The sequence below is a fragment of the Gorilla gorilla genome, chromosome 1 (genome assembly GCF_029281585.2).
Source record: "Gorilla gorilla gorilla isolate KB3781 chromosome 1, NHGRI_mGorGor1-v2.1_pri, whole genome shotgun sequence".
Lineage (NCBI taxonomy): Eukaryota > Metazoa > Chordata > Mammalia > Primates > Hominidae > Gorilla > Gorilla gorilla.
This window is the reverse complement of record NC_073224.2, coordinates 239,716,688-239,744,639: the sequence shown is the minus strand read 5'-3', so window position 1 is coordinate 239,744,639 and position 27,952 is coordinate 239,716,688. Positions and strand designations below refer to the sequence as shown.

Genomic DNA, 27,952 nt, shown 5'->3' with positions numbered 1-27,952 from the left:
ACCATCAGACCTTCTTGGAGTCCATCAGGTGAGTGCTGCCGAGGCCCGGGCCAGCCGCAGATGGAGCCCCCACAGGTGTGAGTCGCTGGTCCCAGGGTGCTCTCCAGCTCTCCCAGGTCTGGCCGCTGTAGGCTGGCTCCTTGGTGGGGACACTGCCCCCCTGTCCTGGCAGGACCGGGCTGCTGTGTCAAGGCCTCACCCTCAACCTGCTCTTGCTACATGGCGTGGGTCTTTGTTTCCCTCCTGGTCACACCACTGCTTTCCCCACAGGACGGCTGGCACCTTGTTTGGGGAAGGATTCCGTGCCTTTGTGACAGACCGGGACAAAGTGACAGCCACGGTAAACATACTCATAAAACAGGGCTGGCAGGTGGCTGAGGGGCAGCATGTGGGGGCCTCCTGGCGCCACAGGTCCTGTCCCTGCTGGCTCTGCACAGGTCCTGGCGCTCTCCCAGCATGGAACAAGCCCAAACTGGACCTGCTGGTGGGAGCCGCTCCTCCCTCCTTGAGCTGGGAGAAGAAAACACAGTTGCCAGTCTGGGCCACACAGTGAGATGCCATCTCTACACATGGCACGTGCGTGTAGTCCCAGCTACTCAGGAGGCAGAGGTAGAGAATCACTTGAACCTGGGAGGCAGAGGTTGCAGTGAGCTAAGATCCTGCCATTGCACTCCAACCTTGGGACAGAGCGAGGCTCCTTCTCAAAAAAAAAAAAAAAGAAGAAAGAAAAACCAGAAGGCCACCCTGACTCCATTTTGCAAAAACCCTCTTTATTCCTCAGAAAACCCTGAGAGTTTGAAGTTCACAGATTCCTCTCTCCTTTAAAGCCTCACTCTTTTGTGCCCAGGCTCCGGCCTGCTGTGGTGGCGCCCCACGTCGCACATGGCTGCATCCTCCGTCCCCCCGCCCCGCTCAGCACACAGTAGGTGCCTGGCACTCAGTGGGCACTTGCTCTGCCGTGGTGCCGGCGCCCAGAGCTGTGACTGCAGCACCTGCCGGTAGCCTTGTCAGTGTGACGGTGAACGTTGCAGGTGGTGTTGCCGTGTTGGTGAGACGGTGTCACGTGAGGACATGACGGAGCTGCTTAATGCACTGTTGACTTTTGTTTGTATTTAGAGACAGGATCTCACTCTGTCTTCCAGGCCGGAGTGCAGTGGCGCCACCTCGGCTCACTGCAACCTGCGCCTCCCGGGTTCAAGCGATTCTCCTGCCTCAGCCTCTCGTGTTGCCAGGATTACAGGTGCAGGTCACCATGCCCGGCTAATTTTTGTATTTTGGTGGAGACAGGGTTTCACCCTGTTGGCCAGGATGGTCTCGAACTCTTGATCTCAGGTGATCCACTTGCCTTGGCCTCAGAAAGTGCTATGATTACAGGTGTGTACCACCATGCCCGGCCAATTTTTGTATTTTTAGTAGGGATGGGGTTTCACCATGTTGGCCAGGCTGGTTGCGAACTCCTGGCCTCAAGTGATCCGCCCGCCTCGGCCTCCCAAAGTGCTGGGATTACAGGGATGAGCCACCAGGCCTGGCATAAACTTTCTTTTTTTTTTTGAGATGGAGTTTCGCTGTTGTTGCCCAGGCTTGAGTGTGACGGCGCGGTCTGGGCTTACCGCAACCTCCGCCTCGAAGGTTCAAGTGATTCTCCTGCCTCAGCCTCCCAAGTAGCCGAGATTACAGGCATGTGCCATCATGGCCAGCTAACTTTTTGTATTTTTAGTAGAGACAGGGTTTCTCCATGTGGGTTAGTCTGGTCTTCAACTCTCGACCTCAGGCGATCCACCTGCCTCAGCCTCCCAAAGTGCTGGGATTACAGACCTGAGCTACTGTGCCCAGCCGGCCTAATTGATTTTTAAAACGAGTTAGAGATTTTGGGTTAGTCTTGTTTTCCAGGAATAAAGTACCATTTTTAGTGGCCAAGAATGTACCAGAGGGTGTGGCCCTGTGACATATCCGGCTGGGTCTGCCCAGGGCCCTGCTCAGCGACCAGGGCTTTGTAGGATTTATGCTGCCAGTTGCAGAGAAAATGGCCCTGAGTGAGGACGCTGTGACTGCCCCACCTGCCTCCTGTAACTGCGTGGCTGTGGGATTCGGGGCCGGGAATTCGGGTTCCTGTGGGGCCAGCACACGGCCCTGTGCTTCTGCCTCGGGCAGAGAGAGGGTGGGGGCAGCCCCGTGCGTCTCCCTCTCTAGGAGGGAGGGAGGGTGGGCGCCGGTGCGCCAGTGTGGTGTCTCCGCTGCAGGTGGCTGGGCTGACGCTGCTGGCTGTCGGGGTCTACTCAGCCAAGAAGGCCACTGCAGTTGCAGGCCGCTACATCGAGGCTCGGCTGGGGAAGCCGTCCCTAGTGAGGGAGACGTCCCGCATCACGGTGCTGGAGGCGCTGCGGCACCCCATCCAGGTAGCGGCGCAGGCCTGGCCCTCCCTCAGTGCAAGTGCCTGGCTGAGTCCCTTCTGCCCCACGAGCACAGCCCACGCATATACTCCCATCCCTTCCCTTTCTCCGGATAACGGGCACCCGCACGCTGCTTCGCAGGTGAGTTTTCCTGTCTGGCACTGTGCCTTAGGGGTCTGCATCAGTGAGACCCTTCCCCTGTCTGCCTCGGTGTCCCCTGCTCAGGGCTCTTGATGGGGCCTGGGAGCACATCGGGGTCCTTGCAAGACCCGGGACTTGGGTGTGCGGCCGTCTGTCGGGGAAGCTGCTACAGGCCACAGTGTCTGGCGGCCTCCCTGGGGAGCCGCGCCGTTCGCCAGCCCCCAAGGTGCCTGCTCTCCACACGGGGGTGGCAGGGTCTCCACAGGTCACTCGGTGGGTGGTTAAGAAAATAAAAGCTGGCCGGGCGTGGTGGCTCACACTTGTAATCCCAGCACTTTGGGAGGCCAAGGCAGGTGGATCATGAGGTCAGGACATCGAGACCATCCTGGCTAACACAGTGAAACCACGTCTCTACTAAAAAAATACAAAAAATTAGCCGGGCGTGGTGGCGGGCGCCTGTAGTCCCAGCTACTCGGGAGGCGGAGGCAGGAGAATGGCGTGAACCTGGGAGATGGAGCTTGCAGGGAGTCGAGATCGCGCCACTGCACTCCAGCCTGGGCGACAGAGCGAGACTCCGTCTCAAAAAAAAAAAAAAAAAAAAAAAAAAAAACCAGAAAAAAGAGAAGCCGATAAGGAACCGGAAAATGCCCCCAATCCCTGCAACAGACACCCAGTCTCCCGGCGGGGCGGGGTTCCAGTTCCGGGCCGGTCCTGGCTGTGATTCGGGGCAGCTCCGTTTCTGCGTATTACCGAGCGGGTGTGTGCGTTGGTGGCTGTTCCGTGGCTGTGGCAGGTGACCCAATAGCGCTTCCCCTTCCCCTCCGGCAGGTCAGCCGGCGGCTCCTCAGTCGACCCCAGGACGCGCTGGAGGGTGTTGTGGTCAGTGTAAGTCGGTGTGCCTGGGACCGGGGAGGCACAGGGAGGGGACCCCGGAGCTGGGCCGGGCTGTGGCCCTTGCTGGCGCTCGTGGTGGTGCCCAGGAACTTTTGGCTCCTGAGATGCGACTGCTTGGACTGTGCCGGGGATAGATAGGCTGCCCATGAGCTGGGAGGCTTCCCGAGGAGCCGAGTCTGCACCCGGGCATTCCCGCAGCCCCTGTCCCCGAGGCTTCTGTGGGTGCAGAGTGTCCCCCAAGCCCCCATCTTCCCCGGCAGCCCAGCCTGGAAGCACGGGTGCGCGACATTGCCATAGCAACAAGGAACACCAAGAAGAACCGGGGCCTGTACAGGCACATCCTGCTGTACGGGCCACCAGGCACCGGGAAGACGCTGTTTGCCAAGGTGAGAGCGCCTGGCTGAACAGGTGGGCCAGGGGCCGCTGGGGTCTCACCTGCCTGCAGGTGTCTGGGGGGCTCAGCTGCCTGGGGAATGGACCCCCCTTAGGTCTTTGCCCACCCTCGTGTAGGCTCAGGGTGCTGGTGTGGGCAGCAGCGCCTCCCGTCTTCCAGGCGGGGGACGTCTCCTGTCTGGCAGGCCGTGGCTTCTAGGCAGGGACGCCCAGCAGGGGCTCCACACTCCAGGTGGAGTGTGCAGGCTTTGCAGAGGTGGAGGGAACATCTGTTCTGTCTCCCCTCACTCTTCCTGTCCAGAAACTCGCCCTGCACTCAGGCATGGACTACGCCATCATGACAGGCGGGGACGTGGCCCCCATGGGGCGGGAAGGCGTGACCGCCATGCACAAGCTCTTTGACTGGGCCAATACCAGCCGGCGCGGGTGAGACGTCCCCACAGCACGCACCAGGCCCTTGGCTGCGGCCCAGCGGGCTGCCTTCTGGGAAGGGGATCCAGGTGTCTCTTGGAGACCTTGTCTTTCTGCAGCTCTGTCCTTGTGGCCACGCAGGAGGCCCAGTGGAGGGTCCCTCGGAGGGAAAGTCCCCTGAGTGTGGACCCTGGTGGACACGAGGCCCCCGGCGTGTGGAGGCTGCCGGTGGGATACTTGGCTCAGGGCAGAAGGGAGGTGGGTGGGTGCAGGGGGAGAGGGGTCTTCACAGCTGCAGGGGAGGCTCCTCCACAGCCGCCCTCCCTCCAACACGCCTGCAGGTGGGCGTGGGCACTGGTTCCCTTTTGCAGAACCATTTGAAAGTTAGCTGAAGACAGCATGGCACACACCCTTCAAAAGGTCCCACAGTGACCCCGCGCAGGGCACAGCCCGGGCACCCTTGCGGCCTCGGCTGTCCTCGTTGGAACCATGATCCTCATGGTTGGCACCCTCCCCTCTGGCCTTTGACCTTTCACTTCAGAAGGACCCTGTCCCTGGCGTGGACTCTTAGTGGCCACCAGTGCTGCACTGGGCCAGGTGGGGGTGAAGCCTGCGGGGCAGAGTCTGCTTCTGTCGGTGGATCAGCTTCTGTCGGGTCCAGGACTTAGGGCTCCGATGGGGCAGAGCCTGACCCCATGGGGATCTGCCTGCTTGGCCTGCTCCCGCCATGGCCGGACGCTGCTGTGGGCTGCTCCTGGCATCACTCTCTTGGCCTCCCTCTCATTCACAGCCTCCTGCTCTTTGTGGATGAAGCAGACGCCTTCCTTTGGAAGCGAGCCACTGTGAGTGACACTAAACCTCTGTCTGGCCACAGGAGGGTGGTGGGGCGGGTGCGGCTGTCATCCTGAGCCAGGCCGCAGCCCACTGCCCAATTTCTTTTTCTCTAAGTTTTGTGTGAAAAACACAGCATTTTTGGCCAGGTGCGGAGGCTCACGCCTGTAACACCAGCACTTTGGGAGGCCGAGGCAAGCGGATCACGAGGTCAGGAGATCAAGAACATCCTGGCTAACACGGTGAAACCCCGTCTCTACTAAAAATACAAAAAAAATTAGCCGGGCGTGGTAGCAGGCGCCTGTAGTCCCAGCTACTCAGGAGGCTAAGGCAGGAGAATGGCGTGAACCCGGGAGGCGAAGCTCGCAGTGAGCCGAGATCGTGCTGCTGCACTCCAGCCTGGGCAACACAGCGAGACTTCATCTCAAAAAAAAAAAAAAAAAAAAAAAAAAAAACCACACAGCATTTTTTTAGGTCAGCTTAAAGTTAAGGTTTGGCTTTTGAGTGTTTTTTGTTTTGTTTTGTTTTGTTTTTGAGATGGTGTCTTGCTCTGTTGCCAGAGTGGAGTTCAGTGGCGTGATCTCGGCTCAGTGCAACCTCTGCCTCCCAGTGCAAGCTATTCTCCTGCTTCATCCTCCCAAGTAGCTGGGATTATAGGCATCCGCCACCACACCCAGCTAATTTTTGTATTTTTAGTAGAGATGGGGTTTCACCACGTTGGCCATGATGGTCTAGATCTCTTGACCTTGTAATGCACCCGCCTCAGCCTCTCAAAGTGCTGGTATTATAGGTGTGAGCCACTGCACCCGGTCTATTTTTATTTTTATTTATTTGAGACAAAGTCTCACTCTATCCCTTAAGCTGGCTTGCAAGTGGCGCAGTCTTGGCTCGCGGCAACCTCCGCCTCCTGGGTTCAAGCTAGTCTCCTGCCTCAGCCCCCTGAGTAGCTGGGATTACAGGTGTTCGCCACCACACCCAGTTAAGTTTTTTGTATTTTTAGTAGAGATGGGGTTTCACCATGTTGGTCAGGCTGGTTGAGAACTCCTGACCTCAAATAATCTGCCCGCTGGTGCCTCCCAAAATGCTGGGAATACATGCGTGATCCACCATGCCCAGCCATACAATTATTATTTTAAGACAGGGTCTCTGTCGCCCAGGCTGGAGTGCAGTGGCACTATCACAGCTCACTGTTGCCTCGACCTCTTGAGCTCAAGCAATCCTCCTGCCTCAGCCGCCTGAGTAGCCGGGAGTGCAAGGGCACAGTGCCATGCCTAATTTTTTTTTTTTTTTTTTTTTTTTTTTTTTTTTTTTTTGAGATGGAGTTTCGTTCTTGTTGCCCAGGCTGGAGTGCAATGGCGTGATCTTGGCTCACCGCAACCTCCGCCCCCTGGGTTCAAGCAGTTCCCCTGCCTCGGCCTCCCAAGTAGCTGGGATTACAGTCATGTACCACCACACCCAGCTCATTTTGTCTTTTTTTTTTTTTTTTTTTTACTAGAGACTGGGTTTCTCCATGTCGGTCAGGCTAGTCCCGAACTCCCGACCTCAGGTGATCTGCCTACCTCGGCCTCCCAAAGTGCTAGGATTACAGGCGTGAGCCACCGCGCCAGGCCCCAGCTAACTTTTTTGTAATGTTAGTAGAGATGGAGTTTCCCCTTGTTGCCCAGGCTGGGCTCGAACTTCTGAGCTAAAGAGATGCTCCTGCCTTGACCTTCTGAAGTTCTGGGATTACAGTCATGAGCCCCCACGCCCAGTCAGGGTTTGTTTTTTTTTTTTGAGACAGTCTCACTCTGTCGCCCACGCTGGAGTGCAGCGGTGCAATTTCAGCTCGCTGCAACCTCTGCCTCCCAGGTTTCAGTGATTCTCGTGCCTCAGCCTCCCATGTAGCTGGGACCACAGGTGTGCCACCACGCCTGGCTAATTTTTGTATTTTTAGTAGAGACGGGGTCTCACCATGTTGGCCAGGCTGGTCTCAAACTCCCTACCTCGTGTGATCTGCCTGCCTCGGCCTCCCAAAATGTATGCGTGAGCCACTGCCCCTGGCCCTAGTCAGGCTTTTGAGTCTAGATCCATGAAAGTGTCGCCACATCCCTGCTCCCTGCAGGAGGGAGGCCTGTGGGACTTTCTGCTGTGGCTGTTTACAAGGCTTTGCTCCTGGTGCCTAAGGCTGGAACCTTCTCTCTGCAGGAGAAGATAAGTGAGGACCTCAGAGCCACACTGAACGCCTTCCTGTACCGCACGGGCCAGCACAGCAACAAGTGAGGGAGCCCCTCGGGTCCTGGGCCCCCGGGCAGGGCTGTGCAGCCGCGCCCTTGGTTCCCACCGAGGGACCTGAGGGGCCCTGGCTCACAGTGCTGGGCAGCTGCCGTGGCCTCAACGTGCCCACCTCGGATGTCCCCTGGGAACGGCCCAGCTCGGGACAGCACGGGGTGTCACTGAGGAACATGCGGGGGCCTCCCGGGCAGAGCTGGGGTCAGTCCTGTCCTCATGGCCCTGTGCGCCGCCGCCCCAGCTTGCAGGTCCCTGTGCCCCTAGGTTTTTGGGGTCCTGTGCCTGTAAGGGAGGTGGTCTCATCGTGTGAGGCTCTGCTGGGTCTCCCTTGGAGGGTGTGTGTGCCCTGGGGTGGGAGATGGAGACACATTTGCTCCCACGGGAAGCTGGGCACGAGCAGGTCCTGTGTGTTGGGGCGGAACCTGGGACCTTGGTCCCCTGCCCGGATGCTGGCCAGGGGTGCACCCTCCAGGCTTGGGGCCCACCCGACTTTGTGTGGCCTCTGTGGGCTGCCGCCCAGAGGTCCCCCGTAGGGTGACCGCCCATGGGCCAGGCTCCCTAGTCCCTCCCAAGTCCCTTAATTTTGAGTTTTCTTGGTCTCCTGGGTCCCTCCAGCCCCAGTCACGTGTTACACGGAGGATCAAGTCCTGCTGGTCGGCCGTGGCTGACTCCTCAGGCACGTTGGGCTCCTGGGTCAGCTGCTGCCGGTAGATGCTCCCTGGAGCCCTGACTCGGGTCCTTCCCAGAGAGGCAAGGCTGGAGCCCTGCTGAGCCTCTGCTGAACCCGGGCCCCCGAGGTCCTGCTCCTGGCTCGCGTGGCCGTATTTTTTTTTTTTTTTTTTGAGACGGAGTTTTTGCTTTTTCTGCCCAGGCTGAGGTGCAATGGCGTGATCTTGGCTCACTGCAACCTCCACCTCCTGGGTTCAAGCGATTCTCCTACCTCAGCCTCCCAAGCAGCTGGGAGTACAGGCGCGCGCCACCATGCCCGGCTCATTTTTTGTATTTTTTCTTTTTTAGTAGAGATGGGGTTTCACCATGTCAGTCAGCTGGTGTTGAACTCCAGACCTCAGGTGATCCACCCGCCTCGGCCTCCCAAAGTTCTGGGATTACAGGCGTGAGCCACCGCGTCTGGCCAGCGTGGCCATAATCTTGACATGGGCTTTGGGTCCCGCATCTCTGCTCCCAGCACAGCGGGGTTCAGGTAGCAGGAGGGAGTGGTGTTCCTGGCACTGCCTATCAGGCTGGGCGAGGGTCAGCGGGGAAGTACCACACAGGGTGAGAACAGAGGCCCAGGAAGCCGGGCGGGGGGCAGCTGGGCGTGGTGGGGCAGGCAGGCAGGTGACCAGGGCTGTGGCCGCGTTCTCCTCATGTTTCCTGTGCTCACAAGCCGCCGCTTTAGATTCTCCCAGAAAGTCTTCCTGAGGGGGCGGAGGAGCACCTGTTCCCCTGGGGACAGCTCCGCCAGCAGCCCCAGCGTTTCCTTCCCCATCCCCGCCCCGCAGATTCATGCTGATCCTGGCCAGCTGCCACCCCGAGCAGTTAGACTGGGCCATCAATGACCGCATCGACGTGATGGTCCACTTTGATCTGCCAGGGCAGGAGGAGCGGGCGCGCCTGGTGAGAATGTATCTTGACAAGTATGTTCTTAAGCCGGCCACAGAAGGAAAGCAGTAAGTGTCCCGCCCCACCAGCCCCCATCCAGGGGCCCTCGCTCAGGGTCCACCCCTGCTCCTGTTCTCCGGACACACCCAGCAGGCCCTGTCTCCAGGATGGGCACCACCTCCCTGCCCTGCGGTTTCGTGCAGGAGCCGTGTGGGCCCCAAGGGTCCCAGAGGCCACATCTGGGGAGGTCCTGCCACCCTTTCCTCATCCCCACCTGAGAACAGCCTGGTGGTGTGTCTTCTGCTTTGGAGGCACAGTCCACTATCACCTACAAATCTTTAACATTTTTTTTTTTTTGAGGCGAAGTCTCGCTCTTGTCCCCCAGGCTGGAGTGCAGTGGCACGATCTCAGCTGACTGCAACCCCTGCCTCCTGGGTTCACGCGATTCTCCTGCATCAGCCTCCTGAGTAGCTGGGATTATAGGTGCCCACGACCACGTCTGGCTACTTTTCATATTTTTGTGGAGATGCGGTTTCACCATGTTGGCCAGGCTGGTCTTGAACCCCTGACCTCAGGTGATCCGCCCGCTTCAGCTTCCCAAAGTGCAGGGATTACAGATGTGAGCCACTGTGCCCGGCCTCTTTTACGTTCCTCTTCACTATGCGGAGAGCTGTGAGGAAATCCTGTACCTGGCCACCCCCAGACCCTGGCAGTGAGGGGAGGTGACGTGGAGTGTTGCTCTGAGACCCCGTGTCGGGATTCGAAGGAGTCTCTCCTCATGAGACCCCGTGTCGGGACTGGAGGGACTGGAGGGAGAGGCTCCTCATGAGACCCCCATGTAGGGACTGGAGGGAGAGGCTCCTCATGGTCCACTGCTGGCTTCTGGCCTGGCCTCCCTCCAGCTGCCACACCCGGCCCTGGAGCCTCGTGGTGTGGGGCGCGGCTCTTGCTGCTCACGTGCCTTGAGGCTGTCAGGCTCCCTGTTGCTGGCGGTGGGTGCAGCAGGCACGGTGGGCAGAGCCCTCCAGGTGATGAGGGGCCCTGGCGCCACACACCGGCTGCCTCGGGAACACTCCAGATGAGCAGAGGCTGCTCTACTTCTTGGCGTCCCGAGGGCCCCGGTTTCTGAGTCCTTCTGTGCACCTGACCCAAATCCCTGCTGTCGCCAGTGATGACAAAAGCTGCTCTGTTCCAAAGAGTGCCTGGTTCTCCCCTGCCGACCCCTCCACTGCCGCCTGCTCCATGCCAGACCAGCTTTCCGGGCCTCAGTTTCCCTATGCCCTCCCCTTCCCTGGGCTCCCCCACCCCCATGGCTGCTCGTAGCTCTGGCACCATGACCTGGCTTCTGTGGCCTCCAGGCAGAAGCTTTTGCTAGAACTCAGGGCTCCGCCACTGCCAGTGTAACGGCCATGCGCCCTGTGGGTGCTGAGTGGGCAGGGCTGGTGTTAGGAAGGGGTGCGGCCATCTCCAGGCCCCACAGCCGCCCCCTTCCTGCTCAGCCCAGGCCTGGCTTGCATCAGGAAGGGGGTGGAACTTGGCTGTCACAGGTAGAGAGTCCCTCCCAAGGGGGCATCTGGCACGGGTGTCCGCCTGGCTGCCTGTCTTCCGGCCTCCACCTCGTGGTGTGGGAGCTGCTGCCTTGGCCGGCCCACTTGGGAACTCCTTCCCCAGGCGTCTGAGGCTGGCCCAGTTTGACTATGGGAGGAAGTGCTTAGAGATCGCTCGGCTGACAGAGGGCATGTCATGCCGGAAGATCGCACAGCTGGCCGTGTCCTGGCAGGTGAGTCAGGCTCGGGCGCACCCACCCAGACGGAAGCCCAGCTGCTGTGGAGATGCTCGGTTGCGCCAGGCCTGTCCCAGCACCGGTGTCACGCGGGAGCTTCTGTTGAGGGGTTTTCAGTGCACAGAGGTGACACGGGGCCCCTGCCTCAGTCAGGCCACTACACGCAGCAGCGTGCACCTGCTCCAGCAAGAAGGGTGGGGCCATGTCGGTGGCTGACGGTCACAGGTCAGGAAGCCAGTGCGGGTTCCTCGTAGCCCGGGCTCTGCCAGGTGGGGCGGGAGGCTTCTGATGCTCACCTTGGCAGACAGGCACCCCCCAGTGTGAATGGTCATCAGGACAGGCCCCTTGTGAGTTTGGTGGTGGTGGAGGTGGAGGGACGTTGTGTTTCTTGGACCAAGTCCGTTGGCTTGGTCCTGCTTGACGGGCCCAGACACATGGGTGGGAGTGGCCTCTGGTTGTCCCACAGCCAGTTGTTCTTCGGGGACACCCCTCCTGCAGCTCCGTGGCTGCTCCAGGGCCAAGGAGCTGGGACTCACAGGAGTGTGGGCGTGGCCATCCAGAAAGCTTTGGTCTTTGGGGGTTGCTGGAAAAGCAAAACCAGGTCTGTGGGGCAGAAGGCGCCCTGGCCACGCACAGGCATCGCCGCCTCTGGGGTCCGCAGGGTGTGTGTGACAACCTGGTCACTCGATCTAGCAGTGCTTTTGAATGAATGAGTGACAGCTTAATGAAGCAGCCGAGTACCTTGATTTGAACGTTGGAGCCGGGGTATGTAGGGAGCTGTATTAGTCAGTACAGGCTGGGTTATGCCGCTGTGACAAAGAGCCCCAGATCTCAAACCCCGTCCTTGTGGGTCAGCTGAGGTCTCTGTTCCAGGCCGTCCCCACTTGGGACCAGGTCTGTTTCCACAACTAAGAAAGCAGAGGCCAGGCATGGTGGTGGCTGATGCTTGTATTCCCAGCATTTGGGGAGGTCAAGTCAGCCAGATTATTTGAAACCAGGAGTTCAGGACCAGCCTGGAAAGCAAGTCAAGAACCCATCTCTACAAAAAATTAAAAAATTAGCCAGACCTAGTGGTGCATACCTGTGATGCCAGCTGCTTGGGAGGCTGAGGTGGGAGGGTCACTTGAGTCCAGGAGGCGGAGGCTGCACTGAGCTGTGATTGTGCCACTGCACTCCAGCCTGGGTTACAGAGTGAGACCCTGTCTTAAAAAATAAGAATAATTTGGTCATGGCTTATACCTGTAATCCCAGCATGCTGGGAGGCCAAGGAGAGAGAATCACTTGAGGCCAGGAGTTCGAGACCAGCCTGGCCAACATGTCGAACTCCACCTCTACTAAAAATACAAAAATTGGTCAGGCATGGTGGTGGTGCATACCTGTATTCTCAGCTACTCGAGAGGCTGAGGCAGGAGAATCGCTTGAACCCAGGAGGTGGAGGTTGCGGTGAGCCGAGATCGTGCCACTGTACTTCAGCCTGAGCAACAGAGTGAGACTGTTTCAAAAAAAAAAAAAAAGAACAGGAGTGTGGTCGACTGCTGCGTCTGCCATAACCACTGGGGCGTGTGTGCCCACCGCTCTGAAGGCTACAGGCCCAAGGTCAGGGTGCCAGCTCGGTCCCTCCCTGTGGAGTGCTCTTTGCTGGGTCTTCATGTGGCAGAGAGAGTGACTGAGCTCACTCTGGTGTCGCTTATAAGGACACTCATCCCGCACTGCTCACAGCGGTGGTGGTGAGCCAACACGCCCAGCACCAACTTTGTCCTTCAAGAGTTTTTTTCTTTTTGTGCTGGGCACGGTGGCTCATGCCTGTAATCCCAGCACTTTGGGAAGCTGAGGTGGGTGGATTGCCTGAGGTCAGGAGTTCAAGACCAGCCTGGCCAACATGGTGAAACCCTGTCTCTACTAAAAATACAAAATTAGCCCCAGAATCCCACCCAGGAGGCCACGTGACATTTACCTGTCACTTCTGGTGGGCTCCTGCCAGGTCCCGTGCTTCCCGGAGGGGTGGCCCCATGAGCATCTGCGTAGCCCCTTTCCTCTGCTGGGCCCTGCGTGAGGTGCAGCCACTCGGGTGGACCCTGAGGGTCCCTGCACCTGTTTGCCCTCTCTTGGGTGGCCTCAAGACCAAAAATGATGTTGAGCAGTCCTGGGCCCCTGATGCATAGTGGCGGTGCGGCTCCGGTCAGTCTCTCCTGCACTCCCGGGCCCCTGACCCACAGTGGCAGTCTGGCTCCGGTCAGTGTCTCCCCACACAGTGGCTCTTGGTGAGGGATGGGCGCTGGCAGAGGGGACGGGCACCACGTGGTCATCCCCATGGCAGGTTCCATCGTGGCGACAGTGTTGTGGGAGGATGGTGTGCTGCTGCCCCTGCACGCCGTGAGATGAATCCTGCCTCTGGGAGGCATAGCTGGGATGGGGCTAGGGACCCGCTCAGCTGTCCAGGAAGGGTCCCCTGCCCTGTGCTTCCTCCAGGCGTCCTGGTGCGCTCCTGAGCATGGCGCCCAGTGGGGGTCCCCACACCCTGACCCTGACCCACGGGTGACTCCCCTTGGGGACTCCATGCCCTTTTCTGGCATTGGGATGGAGAGTGACCTGTCTGGCAGAAGGGCTAGACCTGAGGCTGCCTGAAGCCACACCGAGGGCCACAGCCCCAGCAGCTCCAGCAGCTCCAGCCTCCATGTGCTAGATGCCAAGCCCTGTGCCCAGGAAGACAGGAAGGTGAGGCAGGGGTGGCCTTGGTGCCACCAGCCACGTGCCTCAAGGTGGGCAGTGGCTGCCTCTGCCCTGGAGGCCTGTGAGGGTCAGGGTCTGAGGTCCCTGTGACCCAGGGGCACTGCCTGGCCACGGCTGAGACACGCAGAGGGTCTGCAGTTCCCACCTGCCTCTCGGAAGCTGCCCTGGGTCGGCCTTCAGTGAGGCTCCGCCTTGGGCTTTCTATTATTAGAAAGTCATTGAGCAATAGCAGTGCTGAGGACGCAGGCAGGGCTGTGGGCACTGCAGGGGCCGCTCCTGGTGTCCACACACGTGCTGGGCTCTGCCGAGGTGCGGGAAGCCTGTGTTTCACCCTCAGGCCATCCTGGAGCCCCCCTCCCCACCTCGGGGCCCTGGCGTGCATTTTGGGGTGGGGTGTTCCCATGGCGGCCTCCCTCAGCTCCCTCTCCCCACTAGGCCACGGCATATGCCTCCAAGGACGGGGTCCTGACCGAGGCCATGATGGACGCCTGCGTGCAAGATGCTGTCCAGCAGCACCAGCAGATGATGCGCTGGCTGAAGGGGGAGAGGCCTGGGCCCGAGGACGAGCAACCCTCATCCTGAGTCCATGGGGAGACCACACCTCACGGAGCCTGGCCGCGGACCCCTCCCACCCCTGCCTTTGCGGCCCGCACATTTAGGAGATGCTCCCGTAATAAAGTCCCACACGCTCCGCACCGCTGTGTCTATTGGCTGACGCGGGGCGGGGTTTGGGGCCCCCTAACGTCCCCCTGGGGTCAAAGGTGACAGAAAAGGCAGAAGCTGGGGCTTTCTGGAGGATTTAACCACAGAGGGGTGGGCTTCACAGGAGGTGCCTGCCACGGCGGGGCCGGGTGCCTGAATGCCGCCCGGGACCGGCTGCCCGTGCCCCATCCTGAGGCCGTGCATACGCGGGTGCCCCTTCGCCTCCCTCCCCTCCGCCAGAGCTGCCTGTGGCCAGACACACGGTGGAGGAAGTGCACGCGAAACAGACACAGCGGCTTCAGATAGATGCCGCCCCTGCCCTGGCTTTGCAGCTAGTCCCTGCAAACCTTGATGATGGGGCTGGGCGCTGTGGCTCACGCCTGGAATCTCAGCGAGGCCAAGGAGGGTGGATCACCTGAGGTCGGGAGTTCCAGACCAGCCTGGCCAACATGGTGAAACCCCATCTCTCCTGAAAAAAAAAAAAAAAAAAAAAAAAAATTAGCCGGCCGTGGTGGCAAGTGCCTGAAATCCCAGGTACTCAGGAGGCTGAGGCAGAAGAATCACTTGAGCCCGGGAAGTGGAGGTTGCACTGAGCTGAGACCATGGAATTGCACTGCAGCATGGGCAACAAGAGTCAAACTCCCTCTAAAAAAAAAAAAAAAAAAAAGCCAGGCCAGGTGGCACATGCCGGTGGTCCCAGCTTCTTGGCTTGGAGGCTGAGGTAGGAGGATCGCCTGAGCATGGGAGGCAGAGGTTGCAGTGAGCCAAGATCACACCATTGCACTCCAGCCTGGGTGACAGAGTGAGACCCTCTCAATAAATAAATAACCAAAACCTTGATTACAGCCATGGGGTGGGGGTGGGGGTCAGGGGCATCTGACTATGGCTGGGGAACTCATTTGGTTTTTCTCCTCCTCTCTTATTTTTTTGGGTAGAGACAGGGTCTCTTTGTTGCCCAGGCTGGTCTCCAACTCCTGGGCTCAAGTAATCCTCCTGCCTCGGCTTCCTAAAGTGTTGGGATTACAGGCTTGAGCCACGGTGCCTGGTCTGTTTTTTTTTTTTTTGGCAATAGAGTCTTGCTCGCCCAGGGTGGAGTGCAGTGGTGCGATCTTGGCTCACTGCAACCTCCACCTCCAGGGTGTCAGGCCTCTGGGCCCAAGCTAAGCCATCATATCTCCTGTGACGTGCACTTATACATCCAGATGGCCTGAAGCAACCGAAGATCCACAAAATAAGTGAAAAGAGCCTTAACTGATGACATTCCACCATTGTGATTTGTTTCTGCCCCACCCTAGCTGATCAATGTACTTTGCAACCTCCCCCACCCTTAAGAAGTTTCTTTGTAATTCTCCCCACCCTTGAGAATGTACTTTGTGAGATCCATCCCCTGCCCGCAAAACATTGCCCCTAACTCCACCGCCTATCCCAAAACCTATAAGAATAATCCCACCACCCTTTGCTGACTCTCTTTTTGAACTCAGCCCGCCTGCACCCAGCTGAAATAAACAGCCTTGTTGCTCACACAAAGCCTGTTTGGTTGTCTCTTCACACAGACACACATGACACAGGGTTCAAGCAATTTTCATGCCTAAACGTCTGGAGTAGCTGGGATTACAGGCGCACGCCACCATGCCCAGGTTAATTTTTGTATTTTTGGCAGAGACGGGGGTTTCACCATGTTGGCCAGGCTGGTCTCAAACTCCTGTTTTCAGGTGATCTGCCCACCTCGGCCTCCCAAAGTGCTGGGATTATGGGTGTGAGCCATTGTGCCTGGCCGGCATTTTCTGGCTTTTTTTTTTTGAGACAGAGTCTCACTGTCGCCCAGACTGGAGTGCAGTGATGAGATCTCTGCGGCTCACTGTGTTATATGTAAATTTTCTGTGCCACCAAAGAAGCAGAACTCGAATATAAACTTTTCTCAGCTAGATAATTTACTTCTATAGAAGGGGGCGTCTCATAGATGGAGCAATGGCAAGCGCCTGAACAAGGGAGGGGAAGGGGTTCTTATTCCTGACGCAGGTAGCCCCTACTGCTGTGTGGTTCCCCTATTGGCTAGGGTTAGACCGCAGTCTAAAGTAATGCCCATTGGCTTTAAAGACAGCCAGGAGTATGGGCCAGAGTGGCGGGGTGAGTGGTTTGGCAGGAAAAAGTTATGGGACAGGTAACTAAAGGTGACTGAGGTCAAAGCAGATGACCAGGGGAACAGATGTGAACTGTCAGTCTTCTGAGTCCAAGCCTGCACGTATACGTCCAGATGGCCTGAAGCAAGTGAAGAATCACAAAATAAGTGAAAATGGCTGGTTCCTGCCTTAGCTAATGACATTCCACCATTGTGATTTGTTCTTGCCCCACCTTAACTTCCTGGCTCAGAAGCTCCCCCAACTGAGCACCTTGTGACCCCCGCCCCTGCCTGCAAGAGAAAAACGCCCTTTGACTGTCATTTTCCATTACCCACCCAAATCCTAGAAAACGGCCCCACCCCTATCTCCCTTTGTTGACTCTTCGGATTCAGCCCGCCTGCACCCAGGTGAAATAAACAGCCTTACTGCTCACACAAAACCTGTTTGCTGGACTCTTTACATGGACGCACATGACATGAACTACTGATTAGAACTGGTGGAAAAAGTTGTTTATTGCAACTGCGAGGAAGTTAGACTTTAAAATGCAGAACAAAGACTGAACATACTGACATACCGGGTCTTTGAAGGGAAATTTAGAATTCATTGTAGATAACATTATTCAGGCTTCAAATAGTTTCCAATCCAGTGGGACGAGTCACTCCATATAATTCCGTGAAGTCAACCATTCCTATCAAGGAGAGAGTCGGGGCCGCTGCGAGCGCGTGAACCGTGGGCTCCGGGGTGGTGCCGACGCGGCTGCGGGGCGGGACTGACGTTGCGCCGGGTTCGAGTACTCCCCTCGGGAGTTTTGTCCCGGTGTGGCTCCGGTACCCAGACGCTTCCCCACGCCCCCCGCCCGCTCACCCCGGTTCCCGCCGCCCCGGAGCACGCTCCTCAATTGCGGCGCCGTCGCTATGGCGTCACTGCCCTCGCGGCCAATCCAAGGGCTGCGCGCCTGTGACCCTTACGCATTTCCGTCGCCGGGAGGAAGGGGTGTGTGTGGCGCCTGCGCAGTGGTCCTGGTCACCGGCTCGAGGAGCGTGGAGGCTGCTCCCAGCTGCGCGCGAGTGAGACTCGGGTGGGGGTCCCGGCGGCGGTAGCGGCGGCGGCGGTGCGAGCATGTCGTGGCTCTTCGGCATTAACAAGGGCCCCAAGGGTGAAGGCGCGGGGCCGCCGCCGCCTTTGCCGCCCGCGCAGCCCGGGGCCGAGGGCGGCGGGGACCGCGGCTTGGGAGAGCGGCCGGCGCCCAAGGACAAATGGAGCAACTTCGACCCCACCGGCCTGGAGCGCGCCGCCAAGGCGGCGCGCGAGCTGGAGCACTCGCGTGAGTGCGGCGGGGCGGGGCGGGGCGGGCGGAGCGGGCGGGCCGGGCCGGGGAAGCGGGAGCCCTGGCCCTTGCCGCTCCTCGCCGCTGTCGGCAGCCACTTCCCGGGCGAGACTGCGCCCCCGGAGCACCCCCGGCCGGAGCCGTCTCGCGTGCCGGGAGGATCGGACTCTTTCCGTCACCCTTTTGCACCTCTGCAGCTGTCAAGAGCGGGTCAGGTGCGGAAAGCGGTGCGGAGGTGGCGCTCATAGGTTACAGGGGTCGGGGTCTGGGGCTGGCCGTGGTCTTCAGTTACCGCCGAGCGTGTGGGATCCTTCTGCGCTTGCCGCCTCCACGTGGCACAGGCCAAGGCGTGGCCAGATCGGTAGATGGGTTTGTCGGGTGGTTGCTAGCAGTTTCCACGTAACAAGAGAAGCGTATTTGAGAGTTACTTGATTCTAACGAGACTGTAGCAGATTTGCACTTCTTGTTGGAAGACGTTAGCATTTGCACGGCGAGGTCTGTGAAGCCACAGGCCAGGCCGCGCTGCTCAGCTTGAGTAAATCCCTGACCCAAGGCCCTCAGGGTGTGAGCACTGACTGCACCTTCCCTAAGCTCAGGTCTCTTCCCCCAGCCTTCCTTTCCCCTGTGGCTTTAACGATTTGTAGCACGATGCAGCTCAAATGCCTAGGAGTCTGGAACGTAGAAGGTGTTGAATTCATTGAAAGAATACAGTGGTTCTCAACTGTTGTTTAAGCCGGGATTCTTTCTGTTTATTTATATATTGAGACAGAGTATCGCCCTGTCGCCGAGGCTGGAGTGCAGTGACGTGATCTCCGCTCACTGCAAGCTCCGCCTCCCGTGTTCACACCATTCTCCTGCCTCAGCCTCCCGAATAGCTGGGAATACAGGCGCCCGCCACCACGCCCGGCTACTTTTGTAGAGATGGGGTTTCACGGTGTTAGCCAGGGTGGTCTCGATCTCCTGACCTCGTGATTAATTTTTTGTATTTTTAGTAGAGACGGGGTTTCACTGTATTAGCCAGGGTGGTCTCGATCTCCTGACCTCGTGATTAATTTTTTGTATTTTTAGTAGAGACGGGGTTTCACTGTATTAGCCAGGGTGGTCTCGATCTCCTGACCTCGTGGTCCGCCCGCCTCGGCCTCCCAAAGTGCTGGGATTACAGGCGTGAGGCACCGCGTGCCACCTTTTTTTTTTTTTAAGATGATGTCTTGCTCTTTCGCCAGGCTGGAGTGCAATGGCGCCATCTTGTCTCACTGCAAACCGCAACGCCCTGGTTCAAAGAATTCTGCCGCCTCAGCCTCCCAAGTAGCTGGGATTACAGGCACGCGCCACCACGCCCAGCTAATTTTTGTATTTTTAGTAGAGACGTCGTGGTTTCACCACCTTGGCCAGGGTGGTCTTGACCTCCTGACCTCGTGATCCACCCGCCTCAACCTCCCAAAGTGATGAGATTACAGTCCTGAGCCACCGCACCAGGCCAGCAGGGGTTCCTTTTTAGAAAGAAGATCATTTAGGGAATCCCTGATGTGAAGCAGATATAAACAGAGTTTCCCTGTTTAAGGAGGGATGGCCTGGTGGTACTTGTGGTTCCATCCTGTGCCCTGCCCCGGGGTGCTGGGGAACATCCTGAGCTGAGGTCTCTGGCCCCGGCTGGGTCTCATAACCCCAGAGGGACATTCAGGTTTGGGCCCAGGCCCAGGCTAACATGGATAGTCCTAGCTGGGCACCACTGACAGTGCGTGTTCTGTTTTGAAGAGATGGGGTCTTGCTTTGTCGCCCAGTCTGGCCTTGATCTCCTGGGTAAAAGCCGTCCAACCGTCTCAGCCTCCTGAGGAGAGGGGACTGCAGGCTTGCTTGGTAATTTTTCTTTTTTCTTTTCTTTTTTTTTCGACGGAGTCTTGCTGTCGCCCAGGCTGGAGTGCAGTGGCGTGATCACGGCTCACTGCAAGCTCCGCCTCCTGGGTACACGCCATTCTCCTGCCTCAGCCTCCCGAGTAGCTGGGACTACAGGTGCCCGCCACCACGCCCGGCTAATTTTTTGTATTTTTTTTAGAGACGGGGTTTCACCATGTTAGCCAGAATGGTCTCGATCTCTTGACCTCGTGATCCACCCGCCTCGGCCACCCAAAGTGCTGGGATTACAGGCGTGAGCCACCGCGCCCGGCCTTGCTCCGTAATTTTTCTGTGTGTTTTTGAGATGGAGTCTGGCTCTGCCGCCCAGGCTGGAATGCAGTGGCATCATCTCTGCTCACTGCAACCTTTGCCTTTGGGGTTCAAGCGATTCTCCTGCCTCAGCCTCCCGAGTAGCTGGGATCACAGGCGCCCGCCAGCACACCTGGCTAATTTTTGTGTTTTTTACTGGAGATGGGGTTTCACCATGTTGTTCAGGCTGGTCTTGAATTCTGGCCTCAGGTGCTTCGCCCACCTCGGCCTCCCAAAGCGCTGGGATGACAGGCGTGAGCCGCTGCTCATGGCCTTCCTCGGTAATTTTAACGATCAGGTTAGGATGGGAATCAAGGGCTGGACTTCAGGGCACCTCGGAGGACAGCGGACGTTGGTGACTGACTTTCTTGCTGCAGGCTTATTTGGAGGGTTCCTTTGTGTCCTAGTTCCTGGGGGTTTTCACCCGCTAACTTCACTTAGAGATTGAAACTTCGCCCACTTCCAGAAGCTGAATCGTAGTGGTCAGCCTGCGGCCCCCTGCAGTGGTACAGGCCTGGTTGAGCAGCCTCAGGCCGCCTCCCCATAGTGCAGACCTGTGCCTCTGAGTTGCTCCAATCCTGGCGGCCCCGGAGCTCCTGACCCGCAGTCCGCTCTGCCGGCGTTGCCAGTGCCTTGGTCTGCCCTGTCTGTGGTGGAGCGGGGCCTGGGGCAGGGTCTCCGGGTGCACCGTGGGGAGCCCTCCATCAGGCTTTTGTTTCCTGTGGATTGTGTTCCAGGTGTGGGCTTTTTCATTTTGATCCCTTCCCTCCTTCCTGGCCTCACTGCTGGCTGGTGAGAGAGGTCTCTCCAGAGTTGACCGCCCCCTTTCCCCCGGTGCTCCCTGCCCTGCCCGTCAGCCTGGTAGCCCCTCTGCAAGCCCGGCCCCTCTGGACGCTCCTGGCTTCCTCCGTGCCCCTTTCCTGGCAGCGGGGTCACCGAGATTCGGCCGGAGCCCGTTGCTTTGTCCTTGCTGCTCTCCAGGCAAACGGGCGGCTCCTCCTCACAGACTGGCTGCCTCCTCTGTCCCTTGAGGCTATAGCCCCATGCCGCCTCGTTCCCAGAGTCTGCCCTGACCCCTCCTCCGGCCTGTCCTTGGAAGCCACAGCAGCACATTATCCCAGAACTGTCCGTGAGCACCAGCGCTCGCCCTGCACTCCACAGAGGGGGTGCCTGGAGGAGAGCCTCGTGCCCTGTGGGTGTGAATTCACGCGCTGGGACGCACGTCCTTGGCACAGGGTCACACCAAAGTGGTGAATGATTGTTCTCATTCTAATAACCAAGAGGCCACACGGGCACCTGACCTGCTCTTTCCCCTCTCCTCCTCCCCAGAGTCACTGGGGGTGGGAAATGTCAATGAGTCATTTTCAGGGGAGGGAGTGGCCTCAGCTTAATCCAGCCAAAGGTCCCCTCGGGAGGAAACAGGCAGAGCGCCTCACCGTGACACCCACGTTCCTGTCACTGCTCTGTGGCAGGACCATGGGGGACTGACACACCCTCGGCCCCCTCGGGGTCAGAGTGAGAGTGGTTGAGAGCCCGGGGCCACTTCAGCCCTTGGCTTCCCAGGCTTAGCAGCCAAACCCGTTGACCTGGCACTGTCTTCCCTGAGAGGCAGGTCCCGGTCTCATCTGTGCTGTGTTCACTGGGGCCCCCGAGGTTAGCTACCAAGGCGCTTCCTGAAATCTGACGCTGATGCCCGTCAGCCCAGTTCGTGCCTAACCACAGGCCCAAGCCGACCCACCCCAACACCAAAGCGTCGCTGCCTCTGTCTAAATGCAACGAGTGCTCCCCACGGCACTTCCCCCTGCGTCAGTCACCTCCAAAAATTACACCTGAGCTGAGAACAGACGCTGGGCTCTAGTTAGTGACGTGTTTGCTGCAGTTGACTCTGAAGGCTTAAAAAAGTGAGACGGGCTGCGGGAGGAAGAGAGACGGGAACAACGCACTGACCCAGGAGCATCGGGGGTCCCTGCCTACTTTACGCATCTTTCTGTGTTAGAATAAATTTTTTTTTTTTTTGAGACGGACTCTTGCTGTCTCCCCAGCTGGAGTGCATTGCTTCGATCTCCGCTCACTGCAAGCTCTGCCTCCCAGGTTCACGCCATTCTCCTGCCTCAGCCTCCCAAGTAGCGAGGACTACAGGTGCCCGCCGCCACGCCCGGCTAATTTTTTGTATTTTTAGTAGAGACGGGGTTTCACTGTGTTAGCCAGGATGGTCTTGATCTCCTGACCTCATGATCCACCAGCCTCAGCCTCCCAAAGTGCTGGGATTACAGGCGTGAGCCACCATGCCCTGCTAGAATAATTTTTTTTTAGAGACGGAGTTGCGCTCTGTTGCCCCGGCTGGAGTGCGGTGGTGCGATCTCGGCTCGCTGCAAGCTCTGCCTCCCAGGTTCCAGCAATTCTCCAGCCTTGGCCTCCCCAGTAGCTGAGATCACAGGCGTGCACCGCCACACCCAGCTGTTTTTTGTGTTTTTAGTGGAGACAGGATTTCACCATGTTGGCCAGGTTGGAGATTTTATTTTTCTTAAGTCTCACTCTGTCCAGCTGGAGTGCAGCAGTGTGATCTGGGTGACTGTAGCCTCTGCCTCTGGGGTTCAAGCCATCCTCCCACCTCAGCCTCAGAGTTGCTGGGATTACAGGCGTGAACCACCGCTTCCCACTAGGTTTTTGTATTTTTAGTAGAGGTTGGGTTTCACCATGTTGGCCAGGCTTTGGTATCCGTGTATCCTACACCTGCTCTCCGTGCCACATGCGCCCACAGGTTACGCCAAGGAGGCCCTGAATCTGGCGCAGATGCAGGAGCAGACGCTGCAGGTGGAGCAACAGTCCAAGCTCAAAGTGAGTGGGGCCGGTGCGGGCAAGGAGGCCGGGGCGCACATGGGGTTCAGGCGTGGAGATTGGTGGGGCTACTACTGGTGGGTAGGGCCAGGGGCGTGTACATGGGCAGCAGTGGGGCCAGGGCTGAGCTTGGGCGCCTCATTTCACAGAGGGACACAAGGGGAGGTGAGAGACGCTGCCGCAGAGCCGCCTGAGAGGGAGGGCCGGTGTTGGTGAGGGCATCTGGTTGTCGTGAGGGAGGGCCGGTGTTGGTGAGGGCATCTGGTCGTCCTGAGGGAGGGGGTCTTCTTCACATTCTCACCTCATTTCTTTTCACTCAGCAGGATTTTTTATTTTATTTTATTTCATTTTATTTTATTTATTTTGAAACGGAGTCTCACTCTTGCCTAGGCTGGAGTGCAATGGCGCAATTTCGGCTCACTGCAACCTCCGCCTCCCGGGTTCAAGCGATTCATCTGCCTCAGCCTCTGGAGTAGCTGGGATTACAGGCATGTGCCACCACGCCTGGCTAATGTTGTATTTTAGTAGAGACGGGGTTTCTCCATGTTGGTCAGGCTGGTCTCTAACTCCCGACCTCAGGTGATCCACCCGCCTCGGCCTCTCAAAGTGCTGGGATTACAGGCATGAGCCACCATGCCTGGCCTATTTTATTTTATTTTGAGACAGAGTGTCACTCTGTCTCCCAGTCTGGCGTGCAATGGTTTGATCTCGGCTCACTGCAACCTCCACCTCCCGGGTTCAACCTCCTGCCTCAGCCTTCCGAGCAGCTGGGACTACAGGAGCTTGCCACCACATCTGGCGAATTTTTATATTTTTAGTAGAGAAGGGGGTTCAGCATGTTGTCCAGGTTGGTCTTGAACTCCTGACCTCAGGTGATCCAGCCACTTTGGCCTCACAAAGTGCTGGGATTATAGGTGAGAGCCATGGCGCCCGGCCCACTCAGCAGGATTCCTAGAATGGGCACGAGCTCTGCCCTCATCACAGTCCAAAAGTGAGCACCTGCCTGGAGCTGCCCAGAAACAGCCTTGGGGGGTGGGGTTGGTGTCTGTCCTCCCTCCCCGGGGGCCTTCGCAGGCTTCTGCTGGTGCTTCTGTGCCTGTGGGTCTGGATTCCTCCAGGGACTGATCCTGGGTGCAGAAGAGGCTGGAAACCCTGAGCCTGCTGCACACACTAGTCTGGGCACGGAGTCTCTGCCGTGCCGGAGCCGTGCAGACACAGGAGCGGCTGTCAAGCAGCGCCAGCCCTGAGCAAGTGCCAGCTGGTGAGTGCTGTGCTCTGCAGGAGTATGAGGCCGCCGTGGAGCAGCTCAAGAGCGAGCAGATCCGGGCGCAGGCCGAGGAGAGGAGGAAGACCCTGAGTGAGGAGACCCGGCAGCACCAGGCCGTAAGAGCGCAAGAGGCCGCGAGGGAGGCCGCCCGGCTCGGGGGAACAGCCTGGGGCAGGACTGGGAGCTGGGTGCGGCCCCGGGGCACTCTGGAGTCAGCCATTAGAGCTGCCCTTGGAACGGCCTTGCACAAATGCCTAAGACCTGTAAGGTCCCTCACTGCTGAGCCGGACGGGAGGTCCCCGTGCCTCCCCACGTTTGTGTGAGGCCGATGGCGCGTCGGAGTCCCCGGCGCTCCGCCCAGTCGGCCCAGACTGCAGCTCCCGGCTGAGATGTGTCTTTGCCGCCCTCTTCTCCCCCAGAGGGCCCAGTATCAAGACAAGCTGGCCCGGCAGCGCTACGAGGACCAACTGAAGCAGCAGGTGAGCTCAGCCTCCCCTGCGAGGCACCTGTGTCCCTGAGAACGTAGGTGGCTTTGTGGGACCGGTCAGTGGGTCAGAGGCCACGGGGCAAGAATGCCAGGGTTGCTGATGGTGGGTGCTAGAGCAGAGGAAACTACTTGGACAGACACGCACCAGCACATGTGTACAGGCACACATGCAGACGTGTGCACACATGTACACGGAGACACAGGCACCTGCCCACACGGACACACACACTCCACTCACACACACTCCCGGCACACAGACAGGCACACACACCCCTGCACACATGGGGAAACATGGGCCCACACACACACACCCCTATCCACACATTCCCCTACACGGGCATGGACAGACACCCGCAAACACACCCCACACAACACGGGCACACACACACACCCCGCCACAACACAGGCACACATACCCCTGCGCACACAGGCCTGCACATACACCCCCACACGGGCATGCTCACATAGCCCGCACACACACCCAAACACACATGGGTCCGCAGGCACACACTCCCTCATAGGGGCACGCACGCACCCCCCACACACACCCGATCACACAGGCATGCACACCCCCTGCACACATGGGGGCTTACACACCCCCCCGCACACGTGGGCTCGCTCACACAGCCTACACACATACCCCTTCACACATAGGCACACACCGCCCCGCACACACGGGCCTGCACACACACCCCCCACACACACGGACATGCACAAACACCCACCTGAACACGGGCACACACCCCCCACACACACACACGGGCATGGACACATGCACACCCCCTCACACATAGGCACACATACACAACCCAGGCACACATCCCCTTGCACAGACGGGCACGCACACAGTCCCACACATGGGCACACGCGCACACCCCTGCAAACACACACTCGGGCACGTGTACGCACCCCCACTCGCAGTGTGCCTCATACATACGGGCACGCACCTGCACACGAGGGCACACCCCCATCCCCCACACACACACCCCCGCACTCATGGGCACACACACTCCCTGCACACCCCCGCACACAGACCCTTTGTGTGGGTTCCACAGCAGCGGCTCTCCAGGCATGCCGAGCCTCCTTGTCTCCCACCCGGGCGCTCAGCTGGCAGTGTGGGAGGTTCTGCTTGGGAGGGCTGGTCAGTGGCGGCGGGCGGGTCTCTGGGTCTATGAGAAAAGCTTGGGTGACATCTGTTCCCTGGTCCTTAGGGCCCGTCACCTTCAGTCCTGAGCTCGTAGGCGGGGTTCACATGTTGCCTGTTGTGGGCATTGTAGCTTTAACGTTTAATTGGCAGAAGACAGAAGCTTCCTTAAGCCCAGCCTGAATCAGGGCAGTGGTGTTGGGAGGTCCGCCCGCAGTGGCCCTTGTCAGGGAAGCCACAGTGGGGGCTGTTTCTGCTACTGGGGCGTTTGGGCCCCTGAACCCATCCCCTCAGTGACTGCCGTCCCGGCCGATGTCACCCGTGTCTGTGTCAGGGTGCGGCGTCTGCAGGCCCCCAGGCGCCCGGGACCCTTGGAGCCCTGTGGTCCTGGGGCGGACGCAACCTCTGGATTGGTGTTGAGCATTTTTCTGGTTTTAAAGGCTTTTCTCTCTTTCTGCGGCTTCTTCTCAGCAACTTCTCAATGAGGAGAATTTACGGAAGCAGGAGGAGTCCGTGCAGAAGCAGGAAGCCATGCGGCGAGGTAGGCTGTCTGCTCTCCTGGCTGGGGCGGAGGTGGCGGGGGCTGCTTGTGGACCCGGCGTGCACTCTGAGCCTGAGTTCTGCGGCCCGGCCGCTCATAGCTACCAGTGCAGTGGGCGAGGCGTGCTGGGGCTCCGTGGGGTGGGGCTCCCTCTCGGAAGACACCTCTGTCTGCGAGTGGGCGCCAGGGTCTGTGCGGGGAGGGCAGGAGCTGCTTTACTTCATGGGAAGTACAGGGGTCTTTTTTTTTTTTTTTTTTTTGAGACGGAGTCTCGCTCTGTCACCCAGGCAGGAGTGCAATAGCACGATCTCAGCTCACTGCAACCTCTGCCTCCCAGGTTTAAGCAATTCTCCTGCCTCAGCCTCCCGAGTAGCTGGGATTACAGGCGCCCGCCACCACGCCCAGCTAATTTTTTTGTATCTTTAGTAGAGACAGGGTTTCACTGTGTTGGCCAGGCTGGTCTTGAACTTCTTGATCTCATTTTCCGCCTGCCTTGGCCTTCCACAGTGCTGGGATTACAGGCGTGAGCCTCTGTGTTCTGCCCAGAACATGGGTCTTTACGGTCCTGGTTTCAGTGAGGATCACAGGTATTTGGTGCCATGTGGCATTAGTTGGCGAGTGCTCCAGGCAAACGTCTGTCACCACTCTTCACCGTGGGTGGGCTTGTGGCGAGGTGTGTGTGTTTAATGTTCAGTAGCCAGGCACATGGCACGTCACGCGTCTCTGAGTTCTGACAGCTGTGTTTCTGTGTGAGGGGGCTTCCTTCGGAACTCCGCGTTCTGGTTTTTTGCTTTAAAGGGCTCGTCCTGAGAAGTTGCCTAGGCCTCTGGGTCAGATTTCTGCCCTAATCCATGGGCAGGGCTGGCCTGTGGCGCTGTCCCTACCAAGGTCTGTGTGTGTCCGTGGCACGGGCCTGTCTGTGGACTGGGCTTGTCCGTGGAGTGGGTCGGTCCGTGGCCTTAGCCTGTTGGCGGCGTGGGCCAGTCCATGGCATGGGCCTGTCCGTGGCCTTAGCCTGTTGGTGGTGTGGGCCTGTCCATGGCCTTAGCCTGTTGGTGGCGTGGGCCTGTCTGTGGCGTGGGTCTGTCCGTGGCGTGGGCCGGTCCACAGTGTGGGTGGAGGTGGACGTGCTGCACTGCATGGTGCTGAGCTGCCCTGCCTCTCTGGGGCAGCCACCGTGGAGCGGGAGATGGAGCTGCGGCACAAGAACGAGATGCTGCGAGTGGAGGCCGAGGCCCGGGCGCGCGCCAAGGCCGAGCGGGAGAATGCAGACATCATCCGCGAGCAGATCCGCCTGAAGGCGGCCGAGCACCGTCAGACCGTCTTGGAGTCCATCAGGTGAGCACTGCCAAGGCCCGGGCCGGCCACAGATGGAGCCCCGCGGGTGTGAGTTGCTGGTCCCAGGGTGCTCTCCAGCTCTTCCAGGCCTGGCCGCCGTAGGCTGACTCCTTGGTGGGGGCACTGCCCCTCTGTCCTGGCAAGGCCGGGCCGCCATGTCAGGGCCTCACCCTCAACCTGCTCTCGCTGCGTGGCACGGATCTTCGTGTCCTTCCTGGTCACACCACTGCTTTCCCCGCAGGACGGCTGGCACCTTGTTTGGGGAAGGATTCCGTGCCTTTGTGACAGACCGGGACAAAGTGACAGCCACGGTAAACATATTCATAAAACAGGGCTGGCAGGTGCCTGAGCGGCAGCATGTGGGGGCCTCCTGGAGCCCCAGGTCCTGTCCCTGCCGGCTCTGCACAGCCCTGTAGCTCTCCCAGCACAGAGCAAACCCACGTTGTACCTGCTGGGCTCGGCTGCTCCTCCCTCCTCGAGCTGGGAGAAAAAAACGCAGTTGCCAGCCTGGGCCACACGGTGAGACCCCATCTCTACGAAGAA

General features: G+C 58.8%; 2 protein-coding genes across 5 annotated transcripts in view; both read left to right on the top strand.

Annotated features, from left to right (window-relative positions):
* Positions 1-27,952, top strand: part of LOC129532554 (ATPase family AAA domain-containing protein 3B) — a 42,396-nt gene that overhangs the window by 1,451 nt on the left and 12,993 nt on the right. Inside the window, exons 1-7 of one of the 4 annotated variants that reach the window (XM_055382193.2) lie at positions 17,264-17,589; positions 22,556-22,632; positions 23,770-24,015; positions 24,319-24,378; positions 26,002-26,071; positions 27,244-27,409; positions 27,651-27,720. In XM_055382193.2, coding sequence (XP_055238168.2) covers positions 17,385-17,589; positions 22,556-22,632; positions 23,770-24,015; positions 24,319-24,378; positions 26,002-26,071; positions 27,244-27,409; positions 27,651-27,720 — 894 coding nt within the window. In that variant the 5' untranslated portion in view covers positions 17,264-17,384. Of the gene's footprint in view, positions 1-17,263; positions 17,590-17,846; positions 21,934-22,555; positions 22,633-23,769; positions 24,016-24,318; positions 24,379-26,001; positions 26,072-27,243; positions 27,410-27,650; positions 27,721-27,952 lie in introns of those variants that run through there. The other 3 variants (XM_055382180.2, XM_055382185.2, XM_055382187.2) reach the window with 3 other exon arrangements.
* Positions 61-14,131, top strand: ATAD3C (ATPase family AAA domain containing 3C). The gene is made up of 11 exons (XM_055377416.2): positions 61-75; positions 173-340; positions 2,241-2,396; positions 3,360-3,416; positions 3,686-3,811; positions 4,120-4,244; positions 5,020-5,071; positions 7,245-7,315; positions 8,831-8,998; positions 10,602-10,710; positions 13,879-14,131. The coding sequence occupies exons 1-11, from the start codon at positions 61-63 to the stop codon at positions 14,023-14,025; spliced, it is 1,194 nt and encodes a 397-aa protein (XP_055233391.2). The 3' UTR covers positions 14,026-14,131.

Bases quoted from the DNA above. Each gene is read 5' to 3' on its own strand.
- ATAD3C (XM_055377416.2), top strand. The intron at 341-2,240 runs GTAAACATACTC...TCTCCGCTGCAG, and splicing joins GGGACAAAGTGACAGCCACG to GTGGCTGGGCTGACGCTGCT. The intron at 7,316-8,830 runs GTGAGGGAGCCC...CCCGCCCCGCAG, and splicing joins ACGGGCCAGCACAGCAACAA to ATTCATGCTGATCCTGGCCA.